This window comes from Chrysemys picta, chromosome 1 (assembly GCF_011386835.1).
Source record: "Chrysemys picta bellii isolate R12L10 chromosome 1, ASM1138683v2, whole genome shotgun sequence".
Classification (NCBI taxonomy): Eukaryota; Metazoa; Chordata; order Testudines; family Emydidae; genus Chrysemys; species Chrysemys picta.
In genome coordinates this window covers 72,868,712-72,890,964 of record NC_088791.1, presented here as the reverse complement: position 1 = coordinate 72,890,964, position 22,253 = coordinate 72,868,712, and the positions used below count along the sequence as shown (strand labels likewise).

The 22,253-nt window shown below is 40.4% G+C and overlaps 1 protein-coding gene across 23 annotated transcripts in view; it reads right to left on the bottom strand.

Moving 5' to 3' along the window:
* SYT1 (synaptotagmin 1) overlaps nucleotides 1–22,253 on the bottom strand; it is a 510,915-nt gene that overhangs the window by 128,898 nt on the left and 359,764 nt on the right. For all 23 annotated transcript variants that reach the window (XM_065559631.1, XM_065559651.1, XM_065559656.1 and 20 more), the window contains one exon: nucleotides 8,030–8,214. In XM_065559631.1, coding sequence (XP_065415703.1) covers nucleotides 8,030–8,214 — 185 coding nt within the window. The remainder of the gene's footprint in view (nucleotides 1–8,029; nucleotides 8,215–22,253) is intronic.

The following is a 22,253-nucleotide window of genomic DNA, read 5'->3' as shown; positions in this document are numbered from 1 at the left end:
CTGTCCTTCCCTTCCTCCCTCCTCACAGCATAGCCCCCCATCAGGGCCAAGCTCCCATTGATTGGGTTAACCTGTAACTTCTCAGCATCAGCCACAAAGGGGACCCCAAATGACTAAAACAGCTCCAGGCTCTATTTACTCACTCTCAGAATTTCACATGGAAACTCTGAAGGTCTGCAAGGGACTGAGCATAGTGGGTCCTCTGATCCTCCTCAACTTCCTGAATCTCTATCAACACAGAGCTGAGCCATGTGAATCACAAAATGGGAAAATACTGCAGCAAGGGTTGTCCTCCTCCACCTACTACATAGAAAGGGAAAGGAATCATGTATGAGGGATCTCCATGCAAAGATCCATGAAGAAGTCTACAGCTCATTATGCCTCTGGTCTCAGTTATCTTACAGGATTGCATTTGCTAGCTCCTCACTAGTTTCACTGTGACCTCACTAGGACTCCAAATAGGCTAAACTCTTTCAGTGTCACTTATAGAAGGATACCTTCATCAGGATTGTTTCCACCCACTAAGTGGACCATGAATTCATGCTTCAAAACACAGTTAACAAAAGCAACCGTGAAAGCACCTCGGTAGTAAAAATAAAACAAAATCATGTAGAGTACAGTCTGTAAGTCTACCTGCCAAGCTACGTTCACTGCAGTCTGAATTCCACCCAAGGCTATCCCATCAACCAATCTTTTTGTTCATAGGGTGAAAAATAGGGTTATTTTAAATGCCTGCATGCTGCCCTGGCCTCAGGATTGTGCAAAGCTTGTTGAATGTGCAGGCAGGAAAACAATATTCATATTATAAAGAGAAAATTTTGTGCTATGTCCAACAATGCAGTTTGTCGCAAGGCCAATTTCCCTCCTTCTCCCAAATTTGATGGCCAAGCTCCATATCTCTCTCTTATTTCAAGCCAAACTCAAGCATAATCATTCAGGCTTGTTTTTTCTAACCTCCACAGGTGGATTGAATATCCAAAGAAAACAATGAGGAACTGCTGAAATCCCCACAATATGAGTACATATCTTTTATCATATCAGTTCCACACACATTCAAGAACAGCATAGCTGTGACTCTCCTGATCTTTTATCCCATAGGGACAGGAGGACCTTTAAAAGTTACTGGCTGATTTCCCATCATCCACCAAAACAACAGCCTGGTCTCCTCGCTATTGTAACTACATTCGCTTATCAGAGTCCCTCAGAATGAGAGGCAAGTCTCATTCTTCCAGCATCTGCTTTCTCTCCATGAATTCATTAAAAACCCATTTTGTTTCTCAGGTTCCAGTGGCTGAGCCAGGCTTTGGTTACTGTGAAATCTACTTTATCCATTACTGCTGCAAGACTGTTGTCCCGCATCAGCAGTGGGCCATACCGAGGCACGTAATGAGCTGTGTCCAACACGAAGTGTTTTGACATCACTTTCTCCCTTGTTATACAGGTTTTAAATGGACAGCCAGTTACTCAAAATGTTTTGGTTTTGAGGACTGTTGTGAGGTTAGAAGTGTTTCATTAGATATCAGTGGCTCATTTGGGTATTGTTTGTAGCCATATTGCTATCTTTGGTGCAATCTGAACATGGACTGGAAGCTGGAAGACACTGTACTAAGTGTGGGAGATATGGTCCCCACAAGCAACCCCTTTATCTGCAGCCAGTATCAGTTTGCTGAAATTGAACATGATAATCTAAATGAATCATTATAACCACAATAGGTCACTTTATCCAATTTGGACTGTATGCATTTTACAGTGCAATTAACATAAGCATAGCCAGCCTTATGATATGTGAAGCCCCAGGCTGCTATAAAGGTTAAAATCAGGCAATGAGTTGTCTTCCCCTTTGGCACAATTGCTTGAGATAGTGACTGGACTATACTCTGAGCTGCAAAGTGGAATGACCAGAGAGAGCATTTGCTATGCTTGCTGTTCAACCTATTCATAAATGATCTGGAAAAGGGGTTAAGCAGTGACATGACAAAGTTAGCAGATGATACTAAATTACTCAAGATAATTAAGTCCAAAGCTGACTGCAAAGAATTACAAAGGGATTTCACAAACTGGGTGACAAAATGGCAGATGAAATTCCATGTGGATAAGTGCAAAGTAATGCACATTGGAAAACATAATCCTAACTATACATACAAAATGGTGGGTTCTAAATTAGCTGTTCCCATTCAAGAAAGAGATCTTGGAGTCACTGTGGATAGTTCTCTGAAAATACCTGCTCAATGTGCAGCAACAGTCAAAAAGTCCCACAGAATGTAGGAACCATTCAGAAAGGGATAGATAAGATAGAAAATATCATAATGCCACTATATAAATTCATGATATGCCCACACCTTGAATACTGCATGAAGTTCTGGTTGCCCTATTTCTAAAAAATATATAGTAGAATTGGAAAAGGTATAGAAAAGGGAAAGAAAAAAGATCAAGGGTATGGAATGGCTTCCATACAAAAAGCAATTAAAAAGATGGGGATTGTTCAGCTTTCAAAAGAGATGACTAAGGGAAGAGACAACAGAGATCAATACAATTATGAATGGTGTGGAGAAAGTGAATAGGGAAGTGTTATTTACCTCTTCACATAACAAAAAAACTAATGGTCACCTAATGAAATTAATTGGCAGCTGGTTTAAAACATACATAAGGAAGTACTTCATACAATGCACAATCAACCTGTGGAATTCATTGCCAATGGATGTTGTGAAGGCTAAAAATATAACTGGGTTAAAAAATTATACAAGTTCATTTAGGATAGGTCCATCATTCCCTCTGAAGCATCTGGCACTGTCCACTGTCGAAATACAGGATTCTGGGCTTGATGAACCATTGGTCTGACACAGTATGGCCATTCTTATGTTCTTAAGTGATTTACCCCCGGTCACACAGTGAGTCAATGGCAGGACTGGGGATGGAATCCATACAGCCTGATTTCCAATCTTCTGCTTTCGCTAATACACAAACTCCTCCCAAGATAAAAATCTCTCACAAATAGCAGTGTTTCAGCCTGATGCAATTAGAAATGGCTGAGATATTAAATCGCCTTCTTCACAAATACTTCGTGACCCAATAAAAGGTGCAGACCATCACGGCAATTATTCTCCAAGAAACAGGGCTGAATTTTTGATAATTTTTCAGTGCCACTGTTCATCACAGAAGTGAATAAGTCTATTCCTTTCCCAAAGGCTGAGCTTAAGCAAGAAATTTGCTGTACCAATGCATTAAATTCAGACCCATTAAATCAGCAGCTATTACAGTGTCTCTAGAGTTGGATGTTTTTCTACAGATGAAAAAAAAAAACACAGGAGAAAATTATGGGAGATTGGTAGAGACTGATAAACTGAAGCACAGAAAATTGTGATAGGGATATCTTTAAAAAATGTTGGACTCCGTCTGCATCCAGGTACACCAGTGTCATTCTGGAATTACCCCACTAAAATCAATCTGGTGTGAAGTAGACTTTGGCTGACACCTTGAAGTGTACTCACTGTATTAAGACTACAAAATAACGAGAATAAAGGAATAGCATGAGTTACCGATTATTTTAGCACCAGTAGAAAGAGACCATTGTTTTGGTGTTTTTGAATATTTTTCTGTTTTGGTCTAGATTTGATACAGTGAAAATGCATATTAAAAAGAAATAAAAGCAGTTCATTTCTTTTTTTGCGCATACCAATTTTAAACTTGAGCTTTCTAGTACATTTTGACTTAATATATTTTAAGTATGGAGAAAATGACAACCTTTTATCCCACCAAAAAAAAAATCAATTTAGTTCAGCCTTTTGATGTGTCAAAGCTATGTATAAATCTTAGCTGAGGAGCCACAGCTGTCAGGAGACTAAATATATCAGAGCTTTAGATTAGGCGTGTCCAAATAGCAAAATAAACCTACCGCAAGTGACAATCCAGAACAGTCATGAGACACAACATAGATAAGGATGACATAGAAGGAAGAAATAAAAATTAAAATATCCACGCACAAACATTAGTAAAAACCATGGAGAAATGACCTTTTTCACAGATAATATATTCTTTATTCACCTCCTTTACACAAGGAAGGCCTGATCCTGCAACCTTTACTCATGCGATTGGTCCTGCTGGAGCAGATAGCTCTACTTGCATAAATAAGAATTACTCTCATGAGTAAGGGTTTGAAGATCAGGATCCTAATCTGTACTTTAACTATTCTCCCTCTTCACAGCAACAACATTTATTCAAAATATCATATGAAAATTATGTTAAAGAAAAAGAACATGCTGAAATATGACAAATCTTTCTGAATACTGGATATTACACAATTCCGTGTCTAACAGTTACCAGTGATAAGGCTAAAGTTCTGACTCTGCAATCAGATCTACTTAGGGTGACCAGATGTCCCGTTTTTAAAGGGACAGTCCCGTTTATTGGGACTTTTTCTTATATAGGCGCCTATTACCCCCTACCCCCTGTCCCGTTTCTGCTGGTCACCCTAGATCTACTAGTATGGACACCTGTGACCATGCAGAGCCTCATTGGCTTCAGAGGGGCTCTAGGTGGGCACAGAGGCTGCTATTAGCAGGATCAGGGCCTAGAGTCAGTGGAATGTTATTGATTTTAATGAATATTTATTGGAAGAAGAAAAAAAGAAGTTACTTTGAGGGCCCAATCCTTTAGCTCTATCAAATGGAATAATTCCCAGTGAAGTTAATGGGACTTCTGCATGCACTATGGACTGGAACTTGCAAGCTGCCTATTGCCTACCAAGAGGTATTGAGCACTCAACTTCCACTGAAATCAAAGGGAAGTGAAGGCACTGTGTTGAATCCAGGAGGTGATCAGAACTTTGCAGGTTAGGGCCTAATGACTACAGGATTAAGCCTTCGTGCTTTGGCAACATTTCAGATTTCTGGTACCATACATGGCCAATGCAATAATTCTTTCCAGGTGGATTAGAGTAGACCTTTTTCATATAGATTTGTCTTTTTGCTTTAAAATGTATCTCCTTGATATCTCAGAGGCACTCTCTTGCCATTTTATTTGTAACAGCGGCACTAAAATGATTACCTTCTGAAATAGCTTACATTCAATTTAGCAATACACTGTCTTCATGTGGAAGTGCTAAAACCTGAGGTGTTGATTCAAGAATAAATCATTAACTGATTGTGCTTATACTGAAAAACAAATACTGCAAATTATGGTCAAGGTTTTCCAGATTAGGAATTAAAACTGATAGTAGTTGATAGGTACTTAGGACTTATGAAAATAAGGCCACTGATTTAGATGCCAAAATATGGACCTAAGAGCCTAACTTTAGCAACCCATTTCTGAAAATGTTGGCAAGCAAGGCATATCCTCAATTGGTGGAAATTGTGATAGCTCCACTGGCCTCAATGGATATAACAATTGCCACAATCTGAGGATCCAATCCTATATGTTCAGTGGTGCATAAATTTATCAACAGACCACTAGTTAAATTCTAAATATATGGACACATTTATTTTAAAATAAATATAAAGATCATGTGAAGATATTAAGTTCTATATGACTTGAAACTGTAGCTTTTTGTATGCTTTTTGCAAAGTTTTGATTATCTCCATGACAATGAATTAGTAACTGGAATTTGACCTTTGTTTTCCTCCAAAAAGGGACTATGTGTCAAACTCTTCATTAACTATTAAGCGTAATTTTATATTTCAATGCTAGAGTCATTGGTCATTTATCCAGGTCATAACAAGTATAATAATATACTATAAGTACTTAATAATATACTTAATAATATACTATAAGTACAAGAACAGTCTTATATGATACAGAACACATCTCATACAGATATCTACTAACAACATACGTTACTTGTCCTACAAAGAAATGTTAGGTTTGTTATCGTTAGTATCATTTCATAGCACACAACAAACACAGTGAATTTTATCCTAAAAATGTTCAAATGGTATTTTCAAATTATTTTCACTTCTACGGTCAAAAGTTTGCTAAAGTTGGCCAGGGCTAACTAAGCATTTAATGGACTGCTTTTTCAGACAATGTCTCAGAGGGAAATATCTCACAAGTACTTTAATATTAATAAACTAGAACAAATTGTATAGCTCAAACACAGGGAGTCCAAGCATGCCTCCTCAAAATGCCTGAATCAAGACAGTATAAGACATTTCTTTTTCACATTTCTCATATTAAGTAAAACAAAATCCTCATTAGACTTTTGCAAGGCAGGATCCAAGTTTTCTGCTCAGTAATAGTCTGAGCTTCACCTCATTGAGCCCTTTAACTGTGAAATTTAACATATTTTGTGGCACTTCTGATGACAGAAAGCTATATACAGTGGTCACCATTAAAATGTTGATCCATATAGTCTTAAAGTAATGAGCTTTCCCCACAATATTACTTATTCAGTATAGGGAATGCCTGTAATATCTTGTATCAGAGGGGTAGCCGTGTTAGTCTGGATCTGTAAAAAGCAACAAAGAATCCTGACGAAGTGGGTATTCACCCACGAAAGCTCATGCTCCAATACGTCTGTTAGTCTATAAGGTACCACAGGACTCTTTGTTGCTTGTAATATCTTGATAAAGCTAATTGCTTTCAAATGGTGTGTAAATGAAGAGTCCATTTTCAGTTATGTGCAAACTGTGCCTCTAAATTTAGTCAATGGGCCTGCAAATGTAAGGAGTAAGGAAATATTAGAGAGCTCTCTAGCTGGATACTGCATGCTGCTAAGGGCCTGATCCTGCTGCCGCTGAAGTCAACCGTGGAACTTCCACTGGCTTCAGTGGTGCAGGATTAGATCCCAAGTGCACAAAGAGTGCCTTCAGATTCTAATCTTCCCCATGCAAAGTCTTAATTATTTGCAGAAGTGAAGCTGAAGCATCTACTCCAGCTGAAAAGGTTTTGTGCTGCAGTTCCTTACTTCTCCTGAATATACATTATTTGAAAAATGTACTCCTGTGTGGCCTTAGCTGCTGAAATACTTCCAGATGATCTACACAACAGTATGGTTTTATCCCCACTCATCAACCCTAGCACTAACTAGATAACTAGTGAAGATGATTTCGTTTGTATTTTACCACCCCTGTATTTACCATACATCTGAACTCTTTACCACCCCATCCCACAAGAGAGCCAACACTGTGGAATTTTCCTCTGATCAAAAGTGTAGACAGTCTTCTTCCAGATCAATGCTAATCTATTCTGTGGCGCCAAGGGAACATTGGATTAGATGCAGGGTCCTGCAACCTTCCAGTTAGTGCCCAAGTATAGCACCTCTCTCACACACAACAGGTCAGAAGCAAGGGTTTCTTTGCTGTTCTCCAATTAATGTTGCGCAAATAGCAGCATGATGATCTGTCCCCGAGCCATTCATTGGCTCTCAGCTAAAACTGTGTTCTGTCACCTTTAATCTCCTTCTCCCTCCCACATATATAACTCTGCCTTCATCCCCCTGTCCAATTTTCTTTTATTCTTTCCTTTTCTTGTCCCTTTGTGTCTCTTCCACCATTCTTCTGCTGCACTTTGCTTTTGGTCTCTCTCTAGGTAAGCTTCTGTTTTTGTGCAGCAAGAGATTTAGTAGCCCAGGTCCACTCTTGCATGTCATTTAGTCTCACAAGAACTTGATTAGTACCAGTCATCCAAACATGGGTTCTCTCTACCTCACTATTGCACCTGGTCCTAGTCAAAGTCCTATATAGATATGGCTGTAAGACTCTCCCACAGCTATATTTTTGAGACCACCATTTTCTCAAAAAACCTCTCTTCTATATGGACCAGTTGCAGTATTCCTCCTCTCATTTGGAGAGAAGTGAACTGGCTGCTTTGAAAGCATTGACTAGTGCTGCCACCAGTAGCGTTTGCCTGTAGAGTCGGCATCCTCCAGTGGGCACCAGGGGGTTACTAACTGGAATTCCAATACAAAGCGCAGACAGCTGGTCTCCACTACTCAGCACCACTATCCAACCATTGAGCAATACCATAAATAGATAATTGCTAGAAGACTTAACACTTTAAACATAAACAGTGTCCAAGAACAGGATGGCTACTTTACCTGGTCTTTCATGGTCTTCCCTAAATCTTTAACATCTTTCATGTTAATAGCATTCTTCCCTCCCTTTTCCTTTCCCTTCTTCTTGTTCTTCTTTTTGAACAAGCATTTCTTACAGAGACAAAAGCAGCAGGTAAGGATTAATAGGACTGCAACTATGGCTATGGCTATTAAGGCCCAAGGTGGCACTGGAAGAGAAAAAGAAACACACACAAAGTGGCACACTGTTAGTAAATTTAAATGTAAAAACCAATAGATTTCATTTGTAGCCAAACCTTTTATCAACCTTTTGAGCATGTATCTAAAAATATTCTGTTGAATTTGTATATTTCCCTCAATTGAACATTTACACAGAGAACATTAATATAACAAAGCAAGCATTATCTATCTACATACTTGGAAATAAACAACAAAGAATGGAACTTGCAGTTATTTAGATTAATCAGCAGGAATAATTTGATTTGTCTAATGTACTCACAAGATACGCATCTAGCAACAATTTAAAAACCACCTTTAAAATGTTAATCATGTTTAGAGGAAATTGTTTACATCTCTCTGTATAATCATTCTTGTAACCCACCTGGCATTATGGCCTGGTAAACCAACCTAGCCTGAAGTCATGTGGCGCTGACTGGGGACTTGCCTCCAACAGAGCTTAGGTAAAGAAGTGCCTCTGATCCATACAGGCAATTTTAATGAGCAGCATTTTTCCACTGTTTTATTTGACAGACTAGAGAGCTACTCATTATAGATGGAGGTCAAGGTTATCAGTAAACAATGACCAAGGTCAGAGGACTGCTCAATCCAGCATCTATGCTGATAACCATCAAGTCCTTCAGATATTGGCAATGATTCAGTGTACATCTATGTTTTCATTGAAGTCTTATAAAGAAAAACATATTTAGTTTATTCATTCAGTCCAGGCTTTTGGACACTGCTGTAATACAAACAAAGAATACATAATAATAATGATGATGAATTGGTCTTGCAAAAATTAAGACGAGACTTATCTTCACATAAGTAAACTTTAATATGACCTCTTCTGATTCCCATACTTTTCATTGACATACATGACAAAATACATAACGTGATAAACAATGGGGTTTTAAAGAGGAGAAACATTTTTTGTGTCTTGAAATGTATTCTGCCTATCAGATCTGCAAGGTATTCTCTCAACTCAATACATAAAAATCTCTAAAATTATACAGGGCACAATGAAAGTGGTAACCAAATTTACATCAGTGAATTACAAAAGGAAAATGGATAGTGAAAATACAGAAAAATTAATTGCTTAAAGCAGCCAAGTAGAGTAGAAAGCATGAATACTGGAAGTTGCACTAGAGATTGCCACTTCAAAAGGAAATTAAAGTGTTAGTGAGCAGCTTCCTTATTTGTACTTTTTATTTTTCAAACTGCTTTACTGATAGATATAAAAAGACTGTAGGAGACATGTTTGGAATAGTTAAATAATAAATTCCATAACACTTTATGTGTCTCCAAATGTTCATTTAATGTAGTTGCCATAAAAGAGATGTTGTACCGTATGTAGAATAAATGTGAACTGATTATCAAAGAAATGAATGTTAACAGATACAGTGAGCAGATTAGCAGCTGTTTAAGAGAGAGATTTTATGGAGGTGGGAGTAGCAATTCCATAGTTAAGGCTGCATTGAAATCTGCACTTATTGCAAGACTAAAATCTCCATTTCATGCTTTAACGATTGAATTTTGTTTTCAAATTTGGCACAATACTTTAGAGGGCAATTGACTTTTCTATGTCATTTATTTTTTTGTAAAGTATTTACTAACTTTTCCAGAAGAAACCATTTTAAAATGCTGCCTTTGGGAATTTTTACCTTATTTTCCTCATGTTTCTTTGGGTTCCTCTGTTATTAACCCCCCCGTCCACCAGCCCACAGTCCTTGTCAATTCCAAACATCACATGTAAACACAGTCTACAACTACAACAGACGTGTAGACCACTTTTAACATCTGAAATTAAATATAAAGTGCTAGTCTCCTTACTTGGTATCATCTAATTGCGTTATGCCAAGATTAACCAAAGGAACTGCTCAGAACCATCAACTATTTCTGTTTTCCAGTGCTGCCAACCCGCTTCACCAGCTGTGCTTTGCACATACTCCCAGTGATGTGGGGAGGCAGGCTGGCAACAGGAGGTATGAAGATGGACTTCAGAAGAAAGAGGGGACTCTGTGTGGGGGGAGAGGGAGAAAGGGAGGATATGGAGAGGCAAACAGAATATACCCAGGGTGGGGGACACAAGGGATTGAGACTTGAGATTAGCAGGATGGGGGTTAGCGTGGATGTGCACGTTGCCTGGGAAGAAAGACGATATGAGAGGGGGGTGTCTGGGGCAGTCAGATGCCTCCATACTGAATGAAGGGGTCCTCTGGCACTGCTGCCTTGGTTCCCCAGAGTAATGAGGCAGCAGCACCCTGGGGAGTTCTTCAAGCACTGCTGCCTTGACACACAGACCCTCAGCTCCTTTGTTAAACTGTTTACTGTTTATTTTAATCCATTTGTAATTAATTGCAGACAGTAACTCTTGTGTTATAATTAAATCACAAACAAATGACTGCGATGCTCAAAGCAATATAGAATTTTTAATTGATCTCTTCAAAGAAGACACTCCCCAGTTTTTTGTTAAAGCAAATACAGGTATAACGGAAGGAAGCTTTTAAAGCAGTTCAAACTCTGGAGACTTTCAAAAAAACGTCAACAACCAAATCTTCAGGAAAAGAAAGGAAAAAACTCCAAACCAGACAGACTGTAAAGAATATTTTCTTCAATATGAGTGTACAATCTCTGTCAAGAAGATGGCTCATCACAATACTGCTACTGGCAGAGAGCACTCAGCCTTGTATTACTGGCACTGAATGTACAAATGAGGTTTAAAACAAGTAAAATTTCAACTGTATAGGCTTTGAAACAGAACCAGTGTTTGTTTTCAGAATGTTTCATAGAAATTTTATTTAAATCTTTTTGAATAGAATTACTTATGCTATATGATAAAGCCAAGATTTTCAAAGGAGACTAGTGATTTCAAGTGCCCCAATTTCTGATACCTTAAAGGGGCTTGATTGTCAGAAAGAGCAGAGCCTCTGAAAATCAGGCCCCTTTAAAATGTCTCAAGTTGGGCATCCCAGAACAGAGGCACTCACTAGTCACTTTTGCAAATGTATGCCTATAGCCTTTAATTTTCTGACATACTGAATATGAAGAATGAGGGAGATATCTGTATTAATTTTATGAAGCTTATAATCTGTAGATTTGGTAGTAACTACGGGGTGGCTGGCTTTATGGAACCCTAAAGGTTAATTCCAGCTGGATCTCTTGCCGGGTATCCAAGAATCTGGCAAAGACTCTAATTCAATGGGCAATACATTGCTGGAAGGCGATCTCGGACCCCCTCTGAAGAAATGTGTGACCGGGTTCAGGCTGCTCAAAACCCCAGGAAATCTGGGGCAGGGACTCTTGAAAAAAAGAATCATTGAACTGTTGAAAAGGATAAAAAGGCAGACTGTGACCTGAGGGAGACACATTGACTGGTGGGTCAGACCATCAGAAAGGCAGGAGCAGTAGGAGGTACAGCCTGTCTCACCCAGCCCCAATGGTGGGTGGGTGGGTGTGCCTGAAACAAGCAGGAATAAGATATAGTTGCAAGGAAAGACTAAAGTTTAAGTAAGATAACATGAATGTAGGCTTTTCAGTGTTGTCTTCCCTACCTGATATGTTCTTGTGGACAAATACCTAATACTTGTTTTGAAGAAGCTGTCCTGAGTCACTGCAATTTCATACCGGTCACATGCTTTTAAGAAGTCTATTTCAGGGGCCAAACCAAGATGGACCTGCTGAAGGTAGCATGGTTTGTCAACAGGGATGCCGCAGCCTGGTGATCCAGTCTAAAGTGGGGTGAATCATGGGATTTGATGCAGAGAAGTTCAGGTGTAGGCCTATCACTTGGAAAGGGTACCCATGGAGAGACAGAGAGGGCAAAGGTACAGCTCCCCCCCTAAACAATAACACTGAACCAAAGAGATAAGCATCAGGATTGTATCATTAACCAAGATATTTTAGGGACCATTTCTGTTGACCTCACTCATGTTGAGCAGCAATGACTCATGCGAGTAGTCCCACTGAATCCACCAAGTTCAAAAGGACAACTTACGTGAGTGAGCTGCAAAATGGGAAGAGGTGCAAAATTGTGTCCTTTGTATAAAACCTTTTTTTTTTTGTGGTTAGCTTTACAAAAAATGCTTGGAGAAGTTCAATACTGACATTCCAGCGAGACAATCTAAAACTATTAACTGCCAGGGAGGACAATTGATCCCAGAGAAAGAGGCAAAGTGAGGGAAGAAGAAAGCTGCATATCAGCATCAAAGTACTAATGCATAGATAGAGTCCCTCCTACTAAACAACTCAAAAATGCCTTAATAAATGTGAATATCTATAAAACTACAAAATGGTGTAAAAGCCCTTGTTTGGAAAGCTTCAACACTGATTTTGACAGGTTCTAATTCAGGGCATGCACCACTGGCTTTCGACACTCCCTAGTCAAATGAAACTGTATTTTTATAAGGACATTTGCAATAACTGTGGCATCAGGCTTGTCATAATTCTCAGACATGTATTATCCTCCTGGTGTTGGCTAACTTACAGACAACTACAAGGTGACCAGAAGTCCAATAAGTTTGATGTTTTGAACTGTATCACCCTAACACAGACATGTATGAATATGCATATAGGAACAGAGCTTGACAACAAGTTTGCTCCAACTATAATGGATTATCCTGGAATAATCAAAAGCAAAGTAGTACTTAATTTAGCACATCAGTGGCTGCTACCTCAGTAGAGCAGAACTTTTATGCATGGGTTCGGTTTGTGAAATCCTCATATTTTCCAGTTTGCTTTTATAAGTCCTACTGATTTATGCCTGTCTTATATTATATAGCCTAGCAACACACACACACACACACAGGGTAGGATAGGGAAGAAAGAGATAATTGCCAATTGACACAAATTACCATATTTGCCAACATTTACAATTGATCAGAAGGGACAACTTTGTTAAGGCTTTTTGTTTGGTTTAAATTAAAATCTTGGAATCTGCCTTTGGAAACCGATTTGAAAATACCAGTGGAAATTTTCTGGGTTTTAGATGATCATAAATTTTTTTTTTAACAACTAAATGATAAAAAAATTGAATCTTACTTGGTATGAAAATAGAATTCTATAGCATAACAGCTTGACACTGGTAAAATATATTCTAATTAAACTAAATACACACCAAATCCTGGGCCCCCAAATTCCCTTACTTATTTGCATTGAACAGAGATTGCGCCCTTCAAACCCTGAGTTTCCTGGCCAAATCAGACAAGTTGGTATGTTCATTCAGTGTCAGGAGAAAAAATTCTCCTCCATTGGAGGGAGCTCAGATGTTTGGAAGGATAAAGGCAGGGGGAAAAAAGATGGAGAGATTGGAGTAAGGAAGTATCAGGGAATGCGGAAAACAGACAGCAGAAAAAAAGGAAAAATTGTATAAAGGACTAGTGCTTTGAAATCACCCAAGGACACAACAAGGGAGACCCAATTAAGTCAGAGAAAAGTCAAGCCACAAAAAAGAGAGAGAATAGAAGTGGGAGGGGGAAAGAAAAAGAAAGGAACAAAGAGAGGAAAAGCAAAAAACAGCATATGTAACGTTAACATTCCTAAATTTAGTTTATTTATGTGAGCACAAGGGCTTTAGGTGCTGTACAGTTATAAGAAGTGGGAGTGAGGGAGGAAGGCACAAAACCCACCAAAACAAAAACAACCACTACCCACCAAACACCCACACCAGTAAGCATCTCCCCTTCCTCCATCCAGTCTTTAACATCAGGGAAAAGCCTGGTGCTCTGAAGCTTAAAAACAAGGAAGAGGGAAAAAAGAACAGTGCTCTTTGGACCAAGAGGGTGAACTGAATTCCAAAATTAAGGGCCCCTTATCAAGAAGGCCCTGCCACTATCCCACTCCTATTTAAGCTAGGGGAATAGTAGCTAATTCCCCATAGCTGATGGCAACTGCCAGGGTATACTACAGGGAAACAGGTGGTCTTAGGGTTGCCAATTTTGGTTGGATGTATTCCTGGAGGTTTCATCACATGACATAATCTTTAATTAAAGATTAATCTTTAATTCCTGGCGACTCCAGGACAATCCTGGAGGGTTTGCAACTGTAGGCGGTCTCTAAGGCAGTCAGAAACCAAACCATTTAGGAATGTATTGATCAAAATCAGCATCTCAGCCAGAAATCATGCTCTCTGTGAGACATACTACTCAGTAAGCAGGCAGCTGCAATTTCCAAATGGTTTGAAGGTGTAATCCCATGTGAAGCACACTGAAACATTCCAACTGTGGTGGCAAAAGCATGGATAACTCTGACAACTTTCACAGATGAAAAAAGGGTTGCAAGCTTATTGCCAAGCACTGACGTTGGAAAGTTGTTTTGAAAACAGCTGCTCTCTGTGCATCCATCCATAAGAAGTTGTCGATTGAAAATCTCCGGATTGCACATCTGACTAACAAACCCCAGTTTTATTATTAAGAAGTACTGTGTAGATGCACGGGTACTTTTTTGTCTAGTCTTTTCTATAATATGCTCTAGACTTACTCCTGCTATTTACTTTTGATGATGCCAAAACAGAAAAGAAAGGGCAGCTTCACAGCTGTCCAACAGTACCTTTACAGCTCAGGAGGTATTAAAAAAATGTCCCTATCTCCCAAAATCCACATCCACCAAACTAGTCTGCAACACAGGTGAAAGGATGAGACTGAGGCTGACTGAAGAACATATGCTCTGGGAACCCACCCTGGAATGTAAACAGTGGAAGAAGATACGACAGCTGACTGAGGAGGCAGTATGCAGGTTACCAAAAAACACAAATATAAGTACTGGTGTGGACTAGTTAGAATGCCAGAATGCACTGGGAAGGCATGAAGAGAAAAACCACCTATCATATCAATACAGTTTAAATATTAACACTCACTACTTGCACATGTGTTTTTTCCCAGACACAGTTACATATGCTGTGTGGCTCTGTGAGCACACTTTGCATATGGCATTCACACTTCACTCCCATTTTCACTTCCTTACTTCTATCTTAGATTTTCTATATGGCTCTGCTTAGTGCTTACTATAATGTGTGTTTAAATGCTACCTACCACTAGAGGGAACCAGGACAAAGCATCTTAATGAAATGGAATGATGCTGACATTTCCCCACTGTCTATTGTTTGAGCATTCAAAGTGGTATTGCAGAAGGCAGTCTCCATGAATACCTTCTGGAAATTACTGAAGCTGTAACTGAGCTAAGAGATGTGTGTTATGACAGCAAAACTTCCCTCCATGCAAAATAGTGTGACACGAAAGTGTGCTGATCAGATGGGTTTCACTTGTTGAATATGCTGCTGCCTAAACGGTTTGTTAGCTGTTATCATGCAAAATCACTCACACTTTGTATGGCTGAATATTCCAAACTTGGCAAATGAACTGACCTGCAGTCTAGCAGGCACAGAGGAGCTGCAGCCTGTTATCTGGCAGCATTTGACAGGATTATACACCTAGCCAAGACACTTGGAATGCTGGCTGAGCAGACCTGCTTACCTTGCCCTTCAAATGCCTGAGGCCAAATCTGCATAAAGTGGATGCTAATTTACATAAATATGCTTTACAAACTATTGGAAATGCAATTTGTTTTAATTACTTCATCTTCAGGGCAGATGGTAGGCTTCTCTTCCCTAGATAAACACCAGGCCAGCACCCCATCTTCCTCTGTATGGGTGAGTCTTTTTTTCCTTTCTCCTTGTCACCAATTTCTCTCCCCACATTTCTTTACCCCCCTTCCCCCCAAATCTCTCTGCCTACTCCCCTCTCACCTGCTCCTTTTGACCCATCCTTTCTGAGAGACTCTGCAGAGTCAAGAAAGAAGGGCAGAGGGGTTTCCAAATCTCTTCCTTTCCAACAGGCCCCTAGCACACTCACTGCATGTCAGGGCCGGCTTTAGGCCGATTCCCCCGAATCGGGCCCCGCGCCCATGCCTAAGAGGGCCCCGCAACCTAAAGAAGAGCACCTAACTTAGGCGCCTTTTTAATTTTTATTCACCCGGCGGCGGTCCGGGACTGCGGCGGCGGGTCCTTCACTCGCTCCGGGTCTTCGGCAGCATTTCGGCGGCAGGTCCTTCAGTGCCGCGGAAAACTCGGAGCGAATGAAGGACCCACCGCTGAAGTGCCGCCGAAGACCTGGACCACCGCCGGGTATTCGAATCAGGTCCCACACTTCCTAAAGCCAGCCCTGTGCATGTATAGCAACTGGGCCAGGGAAGGAAGTGTGTCTCTGAGCCTGATGCTTCCTGCCTGTCTAGCAGTTAGTGGGGAATGCACCGTAGCTGTGGCCATAAAGCCTTTAGAATAAAACATAACAAAATGAAAAGCTCTGGATGACTTCCAGAAATGCCAAAGGCAGCAGGGGCATGCTGCACAACTGGAGAAGAGTGCAGAAAGCTGGAGCCTCCAGCCAAAAGCTGGACAGGAGGCAGCTCTGCTGCAGGCTTTCAGGAAAGGTGCATTTGCAAACATACGGTGATGGCAGGTAACTTGCCAGTGGAGGACAACAAGGAAATTCAAGGAGCTAATATTCAGCTCTAAAAACCTGTAGAAGCTTGAGACAGCATTTTCAATCATGTTGTGGACAATGGTATTTTGTGGTTAAAGAGCATTTCACTTTTCCTGTGACATTTACTGTATGTTACACTTCAAGCTTTGATCGATAGTCTCAAGGAAAAAAAAAACAAATGAAAAACTCAAGACATCTGCCTATGATTTTAGACTGGGATTTTCAACGGCAGCTAAGAAAGTTCAGTAATACTAACCCCCAGCATCCAAAAATCCTGAGTCAGGCCTCAATAATTCATTACATTGGCTTAAAAATTATGAGATATTTAAAAATACAGTAATATATTTTGGGTTATTTTTATTTGCCTTCTAAGTTTTTGATCTTTTGGGTCACATTTGGGTCACATTTTCAATGTTTGTCCTGAAGCCACGAGGGCTAGAAATATACTTCATTTTTTCAAATAAAAGCTGATATGCTAACTTACTGCAAGAATTCAGGAGTTGGGACTTTAAGAAAACACATAACATTGTGTGACTCAGCAGTCTTAGGAGTTAGATGCCCAACTCCCAGGGAAAGTCATTACTTTGATTTATTGATGCTCAACATTAATTTAGAAGACCTCAAAATAAGACTCAGTGTTAACTTCATCAAGCATAGTACAGAGGAATATTAAGTTTTATTGCTTGGGTCATATTGTTTTAGACTAAAGCGCTTTTCATCAATAGACCACAAAGCACTTTACAAAGGAGGTCAGTATGATTAGCCCCATTTCACATGCAGGGAAACTGAGGCACAGAGAGATGAAAGTGAATTGCCCAAAGTCATCCAGTAAGCCAGAGCTGGGAATACAAACCAGATCTCCTGAGTCCCATGCCAGTATCAGCAGGATGTTTATTAGCTTATAAAAACTGTAAGTAAATTTAGTGCTCATAAAAGGTGTCAGGCAAACAGCAGTGCACGTTTATTCACCATAATGAGTCATTTCTACTGTAGATGAGCTACTTCTAGGAGGGAGTTCATTCAGTCTCTATTGACAATACCATATGGGTGCCAGTTGTGATGGCAGTTTGTGAGAACAACAAACAGCAATGACTTTAGGTCCCTTGTGTGATCTGACCCCCTACCCCCTTTCCTACTGGTTCCCTTATGGTAAATTATCCAAAAAAACATGGACTAGATGTTGGAGAAAAGGCACAAGTCATGAATTTATAATAAAAATAATGCTAAACTCCCCATGGTTTGTATTATTTTAATCAAAATAGTATTGAATCTCTGCAGGGAGCTGCCTGGAATCACTTACACAGATCCCTGTGGGAAACCACTAATCCTAATATCGGACAGTTCCTGCTGTCGCTCAGCCTTACATCCAGCTCAGATTTTAAACTGGCAGCTGTTGAGATTCTCAACGTAATTGTTGTAATTGCAACTGTTTACTGCCTACCAGTATGATATAAGACCAACATGGTAAAGAGCCAAGGATTTTTATTTTTTAAATGATGAACTTCATGGAATCCAAGAGAGCTATGGCAGAAATGCCCCATAGGCCTTGATCTTGCACTGCGATCCACCAGAGTGACTATGTGGAGCTATATTGACTTTGAGAAGGCACTGATGAAAAACTGGGTCTTTATCCATAACTTATTTGCAGCATAATGACCCAGGATTTAAGTATCTTTTGCTGTTAAAAATCAGGGAAACAACTGACTGTGAAAAACGGTTAACATTTTCAGTCCTAAAAACCTTTGTAATTTTTCAAAAGGAAACCCCTCTTCTTATCACTTCAATAGGAAAGCATTGCTTAAATGTAGTTAACAGCTGGAGTGGCTTCATTCCCAAGTAGGGACAGGAGTTCTTTTAAAGTCTTCCCTATTTGTCAGCGATTTTTTTTCTCATTAAATTCTTAAATCACACGCCTGGAGTATTGAAAATTCAACTAGCATATCAATCAAACAACACACCAAAAAACCCAATTACTCTCAGAGTTTTATTCATATTTTTTTATATACTGAATGTTAGGTCAATTGTATTAGGTATGTAATAATTGTTGAGAGGATGGGTTGTGTCTTTCCTGTGCCAGAAAAGTATCTAATGATTCTGAATATGCATATTTATTTTGCTGAACAGCAACCCCAACAAATCAATTCAACTTCCACATTTCCTCATGTTTTAACTGTACACATTTAGCTTTGAACTAACAGAGACTCTTTTATATGCAATACTATCATTATTAATATTACATTATTTGAATTATGGTAGTGCCTAAAGGCCGCAATCAAAGCTCATGACCCCAGAGTACTCAGCAACGTATACACACGAAACAAAAAGTCAGTTCCTGCCCAAAGGGCTTAATTACAATCTAAGGTATGTCTACACAGCAAGAGAAAAACCCAGTGGCAGAGGGCTTGGGCTGTGACACTAAAAATAGCCATGTAGACATTCTGGCTCAGGCTGGAGCTTGGGCTCTGAAAGCCAGGAACTGGGGTGGATTTCAGAGGCTGAACTCCAACCCGAGCCTGACTGTCTACACAGCTATTTTTAGTGTCAGAGCATGAGCCCAAAGCTGTAAACCTGGGCTCCAAGACCCTCTGCCATGGTTTTTTTTTTTGGCCTAAGGCAGGGGTGGGCAAACTACGGCCCGCGGGCCACATCCAGCCCGCAAGCCATTTTAAGCCTGGCCGCCAGCTCCTGCTGGGGTGCGGGGTCTGTGGCTTGGCCCTGCACTGGCGCTCCAGCCGGGGCACTGGATCAGGGGCCGCTCCACGCAGCTCAGCCCCGCTCCGGTGCTGGGTCGTGGGTCGCAACACATGGCTCGGCCCCGCTCCGGCGCTCCAGCCGGGGCGCTGGGTCATGTGCCACAACACATGGCTTGGCTCTGCTCCAGCGCTCCAGCCGGGGTGCTGGGTTGGGGGCTGCACCATGTGGCCCCACTCTGGTTCCTACCGCGCTCCAGTGGCCCCCTCCGGTGCTCTAATGGGAGCTGCCAGGGCAGTGCCTGCAGATGGGACAGCATAGGAGCCGGAGAAGGGACATGCCACTGCTTCCGGGAGTTGCTTGAGGTAAGTGCCTCTCGGAGCCTGCACCCCTGAACCTCTCCCCATGCCCCAACCCTCTGCCCCAGCTGTGATCCCCCTCCCCAAACCCCTCGATCCCAGCCCAGAGCACACTCATGCACCTCAAACCTCTCATCCCCAGTCCTACCCCAGAGCCCACACCCTCAGCTGGAACCTGCATCCCTGCCCCAGCCCTGATCCCCCTCCTGCCCTCTGAACACCTTGGTCCCAGCCCAGAGCACCCTCCTACACCCCAAACTCATCCTCAGCCCCAGCCCAGAGCATGCACCCTGAACCAGAGACCTCACCCCCTCCCAAACCTGAACCCCAATTTTGTGAGCATTCATGGTCCGCCATAGAATTTCTATTCCCCGATGTGGTCCTCAGGCCAAAAAGTTTGCCCACCCCTGCCCTAAGGCCTCAAGTCTGTGATGTGTTGTGTGTGGATGCACCAGTTCACTCTTGCCAATTACAGTGCAGGATTGGGGGAAGGGGACTTTAGCATGTGACAAGAGACAACAGGTGGATAAAACAAACAAATGAGGGCGAGGAAAAGAAACAAGTGAAACAATTATCTTTGGCATTTTATGTAGCAGTGTCAGCTCCCCAACTGCATAGCCATTATTGAGTTCTTTGTAGGCATTACTACAAAGGTGAGTTGTTGGTGGGGGAGAGAGGTAATTTTAATACATCCATGCATGGAAGCTATTAACCATTTACAATGCTGAGACAAGAAAGAAATCCCATGTGATTATCTATGGTTTGCATGAAACTTGTGTCTTTTGCATAAGAAATTGGTGCTTTTACCTATTATTTTAAACTAGTCTTTAGGGAAATAAAACGGGTGGTTTTTCTTTTTCAAACTTTTTTTTTTTTAAACATACATTTTTATTTTTAAAGATATAATAAAACATCTAAACGTGGGTTCTCCTATTGCCTAGTGTTTCCACCTCCTTTAAGTTGCAAGGAACTCTCACCTCCAATGTAACCCAGATTTCTGAGACAGCCGATGTACAAAGAAACCAATTTCGAAGATGCATTTGAGGTTAATAGCCAAGTTGCTTTTCTTTCCTTTTTAGAGGCCCATTTAACATGCTATTATGATGAGGATGATGATGATTGATTACCGGCTTCTGCTTTTCTGCACAAAAAGCATGATTTCTGATTGGCTAAGTAGCAGAGCAGTAATGGTCATTAACTTCCTTGCAGAAGCCACTGCCAAGGTGATAAATAGATTTGGTTTACATTAGCTACTAGACTAAAGCATTATTTGACCTCATTAATGGCTTCTAATCAAATCCAAAGTTACATGTACCTAAAGAGAAGGACAATTATTTTAGGAGAGTAGACTGAGACTCTTTTTGCCAGTCCCAATAAACTCAAATGGTCAAATCTTGCCCCACTGAACATCAGGTGGGGCCAGGATTTCACCCAAAATGTTTTAAAGCAAATGTTATTGCCTTATTCTTTTCTTTCTATTTGGCTTTGGAGCACATTGGTTTTTACAAAGTCAGTTAAACGTATTTAGGATTCAATTCAAAAACAACAAAAAAATAACTACAAGCTTTTATTCTGTACAAGGCCAATGAAGATTGTGTATCTTGGCAAATTGCTCAGCTTTCAAAGGCCATTTATGTTAGTACTGAAGCTCTGAGTAACAATAACTTGGGGATGGAGAATAAGCATCTGTTGTTGGGTCCTAACGTTCTTCATAACTATCCCAGCAGTCCATATACAGAAGGCCAGATACTGATCTTGATCTGTATCTGCAACTTCTATTGGTCTCTGTGGGAGCTGGATGTTTGGACTGAAGAAGTGCTATATATGGTATAAAAATTTTAGTCTTGAATGAATGGATATTGTGAATGCTTTTTAAAATACCTACTGGTCAGATTTAGAAGAGGGGACCTGTGAGGGGTGGCAGTGTTGAATGCTTAAACTGCGTAACTATCAAAGATCAGGGAACATTTTACAAAATATCAGGAAAAACCTATGTGAATATAGAATGCCAAACAAGAATGTTGGGGAATATTCTTTGATTAATTAGTCCCTTGTGTTTAATTTGAGGGAGAAAATATCTGCAGGGTTGATTTTCTAGCATTTGCTAGGAATTAGGAACGCCTAATCTATTAAATCATTATACAGCATGAATTTCATACAAACACTGAAAAATCTACATGGAAAGGCTGGATTGTGTTGTGGATAATTTGGCTTCTCCGTGACTGTGAAATGACAAGACTGCAATCTGTTTTTTGGCTTTTTAATCTAGATTTTCTACATTCTAACTACAAATTGTTTCTCTTATCCTTCATCTATTGTTCTGGAGGGCACCAGTGTGAGACAATCATAATCTCTGCTGTACTTGTCACTTCCCATACCTAGCAGATGAGGATGGTGTAAGTAGCTATTCATTTTGCATTCCAGGAATAGGTTTTGCCTCATGTTATGCTTTAGACTTGGACTAATTATAGTATGCATAATTAATTCACATATGCTCTAGGCTGGCCC